General features: G+C 33.9%; 1 protein-coding gene across 1 annotated transcript; it reads left to right on the forward strand.

The window, feature by feature from the left end:
- Nucleotides 1-910: 910 nt before the first annotated feature.
- Nucleotides 911-8,147, forward strand: LOC127137775 (probable LRR receptor-like serine/threonine-protein kinase At1g06840). Its single transcript, XM_051064197.1, has 14 exons — nt 911-1,045; nt 1,133-1,270; nt 1,386-1,522; nt 5,529-5,600; nt 5,708-5,851; nt 5,950-6,021; nt 6,143-6,214; nt 6,394-6,468; nt 6,849-6,917; nt 7,027-7,095; nt 7,195-7,263; nt 7,435-7,571; nt 7,662-7,945; nt 8,055-8,147. The coding sequence occupies exons 1-14, from the start codon at nt 911-913 to the stop codon at nt 8,145-8,147; spliced, it is 1,566 nt and encodes a 521-aa protein (XP_050920154.1).
- The last annotated feature ends 202 nt before the right edge of the window (nt 8,148-8,349 follow it).

Consider the following 8,349-nt stretch of genomic DNA (forward strand, 5'->3'; position numbering starts at 1 on the left):
ATCTGGATAAAAAAAGTCAGGTGCTAGCAAAGACGTTATCTGTTTTGAGTTCAAGGATCCAGGTCACTACAAGAATGAGTGTCTCAAGCCGAGGAAAGACAGACTTAAGAAGAAAGACTTTAGAGAGAAGAAGAAAGGTATGATAGCTACCTAGGATGATTCTAAATCCTCAGACGATGACTCTGAGGAAGAGCAAGCTAGTTGGCGCTGATGGCAAGCACTGTAGCATCTGATGAAAATATCCAATCAAAATCATAATCTAAGTTAGGATCTAAAGAGGTATTTTCTAACTTATCTCGCTCTGAATTAGAATCTTTTCTTTCTGAAAAACTGGAAAAATATCAGAAGCTTCAGAACAAATACAAGGATCTGAAACAAGTCCAAGTATCTGAATCTAAAGCACGTAGTAAGCTTAAGAAAGATTTTTCAGCTTTGAATGAAGAGAATTTTATTTTGAAAAATGAAAAATCTGCTCTTCAAAGTAAAAGTTCTAAACTTGAAGAAGAAAATATTTCAGAAGCTTATGTGGATTCTAAAAATTTCATAAAGAAAAATGACAAATCTTTGTAGACATTTCTGGCTATAAACATAGATAGAAGCAAGATGGCTTAAATGATATATGGAGTTAGGAGAAATGGAAGAAGAGGAATTGGTTATGTTCCTAAAGAAAAACCTATTTCAAAACCTAAGTCAAAACCAAAAGCTCTGCATTTCCATTTCTTTTATGCTTATAAGTAAAATGATTATTTTGCACCAAGATCCAAATTCTCTAAGAAATCTGGGATAACTAACAAGAAAGGACTCAAAAAGATGTGGGTACCTAAAGGCAAGATAATATATGTTGCGAACATCCTTAGCAACTCAATTGAAACACCAACCATGGTACCTGGACTCTGAGGGATCACGACACATGACGGGAAGAAGGCATATGTTCCAAGATCTAGAACTTAAGCCAGGTGGCTTCTTGGGTTTCGGAGGTGATCAGAAAGGGAAGATCATAGACTCTGGAACAATTGGTAACAATTCTCTCCCTTATATTACTAATGTTTTATTAGTTGATGGATTAATGCATAAATCATTGTCCATAAGTCAATTAAGTGACAATGATTGTGATATAATTTTTAATTAAAAGTCTTCTAAAGTTGTTAGTCGAAATGATGGCTCCATTCTTTTCAATGGCAAGAGGATAAATAACATTTATAAAATTAGACTTTATGATCTTAAAAATCAGAATGTAAAATTCCTCATGCCTATTAATGAAGAGCAATGGGTATGGCATAGACGATTATGTCATGTTAGCATGAGAAAAGTTTCTTAACTAAATAAGCTTGATTTAGTTAGAGGCCTTCCAAATTTGAAGTTTTATTCAAATTCTCTTTGTGAAGCATTTCAGAAAGGCGAGTTTTTCAAAAACTTCTTTCAAAGAAAATAATATTATTTCTACCTCTAGGCCTTTGGAACTCTTGCACATTGACCTTTTTTTACCAGTGAAAACTGCTTTTGTCAGTGGAAAGAAATATGGGTTAGTCATTGTTGATGACTACAATAGATGGACATGGATAAAATTATTAAGTCACGGGGATGAGTCACACTTTATGTTCTCTACCTTCTGTTCACAAGTTCAAAACGAGAAAGACTTTAGAATTATTAAAGTCAGAAGTGATCATGGTGGTGAGTTTGAAAAGAAAGATTTTGAAAAACTCTTAGATGAAAATTGCATTTCCCATGATTTCTCCTGCCCTAGAACTCCATAATAAAATGGAGTTATATAGAGGAAGAATAGGATATTGCAAGAAATGGCTAGAATCATGATCAGTGAGACTAATATGGCTAAGCACTTATGGGCAAAGGCAGTACACACAACGTGCTATATTCAGAACAGGAACTCTATAAGAGCTATTCTGGGTAAGACTCCTTATGAATTATGGAAGTATAGAAAACCCAACTTTCATATTTCCATCCTTTTGGATGTACTTGTTTTATTCTGAATACTAAGGAAAATTTGAACAAGTTTGATTCTAAGGCACAAATGTGTATAATGTTAGGATACTTTGAACGCTCTAAAGGCTATAAAGTATATGACACTAAAACATGAATTATTGAGGAATCAATTAATGTTAAATTTGATGATATGCTTGAACCTTAAAAGTCAAAGCTAGTTGAGAAGTTTGCATATTTAGAGATCACTTATTCAGGATCTGAAGAAAAAACTTTAGAAGCTAAAGATGATGAGGCAAAAGACTCTAAAATTGTTCAACCAGAAATTGTTGAAGTTCATACTCCTATGAGGAAGCACAAACAAAGATCCTCACACTTTGAATAATTGATTCTTGGAGATAAAACAGAACCAGGTCCTTATTCAAACCTTCTGAAGAAACACTTATGGGTTTGGCGTCTCTTATAGAACCTACATATGTTGATGAATCACTTCTAGACACTACGTGGCTTCTGGAAATGAAAGAAGAACTGAACCAGTTCTCTAAAAATGATGTGTGGACTCTAGGGCCTAGACCCAAAAAAACACATGTCATTGGGACAAAGTGAGTCTTCAGAAACAAGTTGAATGAAAAATAGGAGTGGTAAGAAACAAGGCCAGTTTCCAGGTTAGAGTCTATTTGTATCTTAATTTCTTTTGGTGTAAATCATAACATCATCTTGTATTATATGGATGTTAAGAGTGCATTTCTCAATTGTTACATAACTGAAAAAGTATATGTACACCAACCTCATGGTCTTGAAAATCATAAAAATCCAGATTTTATTTTCAAACTTGAAGAAATTCTTGTATGGTCTGAAATAAGCTCCTAGAGCATGGTATAAAAGACTAAGCAATTTTCTATTAGAAAATGATTTTACTATAGGTGAGGTTGATACAACTTTGTTCTGTAAAACATTCAAAAATGATGTCATTGTTGTTCAAATTTATGTGGACGATATCATATTTGGTTATGCTAATTCTACTTTGTGCAAGGAATTTGCTAAGTCAATGCAAGTAGAGTTTGAAATGAGTCTAATGAGAGAACTCAAGTTCTTTTTGGGTATCCAAATTAACCAAAGTCCATAAGGGACATATATCCATCAAAGCAAATATACCAATAAACTTCTGAAGAAGTTTGACATGTAAGAATGAAAGATAGCGAAAACTCCAATGCATCCTACATGTATTCTTAAGAAGGGTGAGGTAAGCACAAATGTAGAGAAAAAGGTATACAGAGGTATGATAGGTTCTCTCTTATACTTAACTGCATCTAGACCTGGCATTTTATTTAGTGTATGTTTATGTGCTCGCCTCCAATTAGATCCTAGAGAATCCCACTTAACAGTTGTTAATAAGATCTTCAGGTATTTGAAAATTACTACAAACCTTGGCTTGTATTATAGAAAATAAAAATAGTACAAGATAATAGGTTATTGTGATGCCGATTACGCTGGAGATAGACTTGAAAGAAAAAGTACTTTTGGAGGTTGTCATTTTCTGGGAGAACTTGATCTCATAGTTTAGCAAGAGGCAATCAGTTATTGCACTATCAATAGAAGAAGCTAAATATATTGTAGCTTTTGGATGCAACACTCAAATGCTCTGGATGAAATGTCAGCTAGAAGATTTCCATATATATATATATGAGAGTAACATTCTTATTCTCTATGATAATACCTCTACTATTTATTTATCTAAAAATCCTATTTTACATTCTAGAGATAAACATATTGAGATTAATATTCACTTTATACGTGACTATGTTTAGAATGGAATATTAAATTTAAAATCTATTGATACAAACCATCAATGGGATAATATCTTTACAAAACCCCTTGTTGAAGATATATTTGGTTTCATTCTGAAGAATTTGAAAATTGATTTATGTCCAAAATGAAAAAGATGATTATCTCACAATGTTTAATTTCTCATAATGGTTAAATGAGACTCTAAGACTTGTTGACTCTAAGACTTGTTGACTCTAAACATTGAGTCTTCTGAAGTGGGAAGGTTTCATGAGTTCAGAAGTATCCAATTAGAACCTCTTTGTTAAACATTCTATCTTCTGGGTACTTAATAGTTGATACATTAATTAGTTGTCGATCAACATTGGTTTGTGGATTAGTTTAAAGACAATTGTCTTAGAAACTGAAACGCTTCTAACGGATGAGTGACGCATTGGGTGAAGATATTTCTTAGGAATAAGTAAAATCTTTCTACGTCTTCCCCTTGTTAGATTTGTTTCACTATTCAAGATATTGTGATGATTGCAAAACCTTTATAAAACCCAATTCACTTATATTTCACACACTTACGTTACTCATATCCTACACTTTCTCTCTTTCAAACTTTCATTTTCTCTGCGGCCCTAAAACCCTTATTCATCATAATGGATGATTCTCAACAAGTTCAATAACAGTCTACTCAAGCTACTCAAGAATAGAAATATACTCAACAACAAGAACAAATGAAGGAAGGAATTCAGGAACTCACTCTCTTTACTCCTGTTTCACAATTAGAAGTTCACTGTCAACACTACGCCAAAAACTGGAATAGACAGCGCACCTTAGAGGGCGCTTTATTACAAAAGCGCACTCTAAAGTGAAGCGAAAAAATAAGGAGTGAACAACTGGAATAGACAGCGCACTTTAGAGGGCGCTTTTGTAATAAAGTGCCCTCTAAGGTGAAGCGAAAAAATAAGGAGGAGATAGAGGGACAACAATACAGGGCGCTTTTAAAAAAGCGCTCTATAAGTCCATGTGCATTTCCAGTTTATAAAGCGCTTTTGGAAAGCCTTAGAGAGCGCTTTCATAAGTGCCCTCTTAGGCCCCCTTTAGAGGGCGCTTTTTTTCCACAAGCGCCCTCTAAGGTCCCCTTTAGTAAACATTAAAATTATAACATACTGCGCATTTTGTTATTTCACTCTCTGTTATTTTCGTTCTTTTTCACGTTAGGGTTCTCACTGCTACGATTTTCGCTACTTCTAAGGCGTTCTCCTTCCACCTCTGTTAGATCTATGACGTTTCCTCCTTCTATTAATTCGTTGTTAGCTGTTCGATTTTGACACCATAGGTATTTTTCTAATCTTCATATTACTTGGTTTCTCTTCTGACGTTCTCTATTGTTCATTTTTGGTTTCTCTTCTGACTTCGAAGAACTTAATTGGAGTTCTAGATATATACGGATTCGAGAGTTTCAAGACAAACATGTTCTTAATCTTAACCACCCTCTTGCCTAATTTTATATGAAGTTTATAGACGTATGCACATTTGGCCAATCTCTGTGATCGAATTTTTTGTGTTCTCTATTTACATTTTTCGTATCTATTTACTTTTGAACCACAGTTATTGTTCTAACAGTAACTAACTTTACATCGGCCCTGTTCAGCTTCGAGCAATTTTGTATCAATTTGACAAATGAGAAGTTACAGCAGCATTTCAACCAGGTTTGATTTTTCTACTATCTCCTGGTAAACAATTTCTATATGAATTAGAAGAATAAACGATGATATGTTATACCGTGCTAATATCTTCGTTGTTTTATGCTGAAGGGATTTCATTTGGAACAATCTGACTGGCACAATACCAAAGGAAATCGGACACATTACATCGTTGAGACTCTTGTAAGAAACTTACCAAAGAAAATGAATTATTAGTATTGATCCTCGTCAAGTTTTTGTAAGACTAGAGCTTATAGCATAAGCGCTTAATTGAGATGTTTTATACGCAGGCTCTTGAATGGAAATAAATTATCTGGCAGTTTACCGGATGAGCTTGGCAACCTTACGAATATGAATAGACTCCAACTAGATGAAAACCAACTGTCAGGTTCTGTGCCAGAATCGTTAGCGAATATGATCAATGTTAGACACCTGTAAGTGGATGTCTAAACCAAAATTGTTCATCAACAGAACATAAAGCTCGATTTCTTACATGTACTTATTCTGCTGCTTTTCTGTCTTGCAATTGCAGCCACATGAACAACAACTCGTTCACTGGTCAACTTCCATCCAAACTTTCAAACCTTTCCAATCTTATGCATTTGTGAGTATTGAAGCCAATTCAAATTTCCTTTATGATTTGAAACTTTAGAGTTGCATCTCCAAATTGATTTTCTTTTTTTTACAAGTTTTAACTGTGTCTGCTTGTTAACATGACTCTACAGGCTTTTGGATAACAATAACTTATCGGGATATCTTCCACCAGAATTCTCCAAGTTACACAGTTTGGAAACACTGTATGTTATGCTCTACATTGTCTAGAATAGTAACATATAATAACTTTTTCATTGTATATATTGCATTATTGACATTCTTTTGCTTGATCTGTGGAGGAGGATTAGCGAACATGTTCAAGTTATGCTCTAATCAATCTTTTTTGTCTTGGAAAGTTGATTCTTTCTTGTTTCACTTACAGGCAACTTGATAACAATAATTTCAGCGGGAATGGAATTCCTTCTACCTATGAAAATTTACCCAGGCTTGTAAAATTGTAAGTACTATTATCTACATGTCCTTTTTTTCGCGCTCAATATATGATGCTACAAATATTCAGTGACTATTGTTTGTCCATACACTATGTCAAAACATTATTTTAAACGGCCTCGAAATCGCCTTTAGAAATTTGGTCTCGTGTTCTCTCCTAACTCCTTCAAGCCTCAAATTTGAGTTTTGACATAAGATATGGAGTATCTGTTTCTCCATGATTCACGGCCAAAGAGTATTCATGTAAATATGTGTATTAAAAGTATTTTAAAAAGGCATTGTTTAGGCTTCATTTGGACTTAGAAAAGCTTACCGTCAAGTTTTCAATAATGAATTCAAGAACATGGGTTTTGTTTTTTGAGCTAATGTTTCCTCTTGATTTTACAGGAGTCTGAGAAATTGCAGCCTGCAAGGAGCTATTCCCGATTTAAATTCAATACCAAGTCTTAAATATTTGTATGTTTAAGTATATCTCGTGGCTCAGCTTTATATTGTGCCTAATGACAACGAAATCATTTTCTTCTGTTTTGTCTACAAACTCATTTGCGATTGGTTCATGGTTTAGGGATCTTAGCTGGAATCAGTTCACTGGGTCTATACCGTCAAATAATCTTTCAACCAATATGACAACTGTGTATGTAAATAGCCAATTTTATTTATAAACTTTGTATATATTTTAAACCTTAACTTATCTTCATCGCAATATTTATATAGTATTTTTCTGCCATTGCAGTGATTTGTCCCATAACAAACTCAACGGATCAATTCCCCGAGGCGGAATATATCCTTATCTTCAAAGATTGTGAGAATATACTCGTCAACTTGTATTTAAAATTTCTAAAATAAAACTCTATTCAACTTATGCAAATAGTAAGTTTCTCAATCTCAACATTTTATTATTCTTTATTATATTTGAGTTTCTCTAATAGTACTTTCATTTTATTGTTATAGTAATTATTAATACAGAGAGCAGAAAGAGAAAAACAGGCATTATTGCTGCTATTATAATAGGAGCCGTTGCTACTGTTTTAGCAATAACCGCAATAACCATGCTCCTAATTTTTAGAAGAAATTCGAAATACATGCACTTGATTTCCAGGAAACGAACGTGTAAGTATTTTAACGCTTTCTTCTGATAATGTCAATTTGATTAATCTTTGAAGAAGTAAAATTTATTCGAATGGCTATTTCTTTTTGCAGCCTCTAATGTATGTATCAAAATAGATGGTGTGAAAGCATTCACTTTGAAAGAGTTGACTCACGCCACTAACAAATTTGATATCTCGACTAAAGTTGGGGAAGGAGGTTATGGAAATGTCTATAAGGGCATTTTATCTGATGAAACATTTGTTGCCGTTAAGCGAGCAGGAGAAAATTCATTACAAGGACAAAAAGAGTTCTTGACTGAGATTGAGCTTTTATCGAGGTTACATCATCGAAATCTTGTCTCTCTATTAGGCTACTGTAGCGAAGAAGGAGAGCAGGTAAATAACCTATAGCTACACTTATCTTATGCATATCATCATAAGTTTTGCCATATTTGCTTGATAGTTGACTATAGTATCATTTCATATACTTCTTTTCTTGGTTCAGATGCTGATTTATGAATTCATGCCCAACGGCACACTAAGGGAATGGATTTCTGGTAAGAAATTGTCCCAAATTATAAATCACTTTGTAAAATGAATTAGTTAATAAAATGAATTTTTTGATAATCCAGAAACAAATCCGCATGTATCTTTCGAGAAGTGCTTATAAAACTACCTATTCCAAAGCTGTTTGTATTCAAACCGGCATGCGAGGAATGGCTGCTAGAAATGAACTTCGATTCAGGAAGCGGACCCTAAGAAGACTGCGGCTAGCAAAAAAAACATACATCTCAGAGATG

The sequence above is a fragment of the Lathyrus oleraceus genome, chromosome 4 (genome assembly GCF_024323335.1).
Source record: "Lathyrus oleraceus cultivar Zhongwan6 chromosome 4, CAAS_Psat_ZW6_1.0, whole genome shotgun sequence".
NCBI lineage: Eukaryota > Viridiplantae > Streptophyta > Magnoliopsida > Fabales > Fabaceae > Lathyrus > Lathyrus oleraceus.

Coding starts and splice junctions, on each gene's coding strand:
- LOC127137775 (XM_051064197.1), top strand. CDS start 911: ATGACGGGAAGAAGGCATATGTTCCAAGATCTAGAACTTAAGCCAGGT. Junction 1,046..1,132: donor CTCTCCCTTATATTACTAAT/GTTTTATTAGTT, acceptor TTTAATTAAAAG/TCTTCTAAAGTTGTTAGTCG. Junction 7,096..7,194: donor TCAACCAATATGACAACTGT/GTATGTAAATAG, acceptor CTGCCATTGCAG/TGATTTGTCCCATAACAAAC.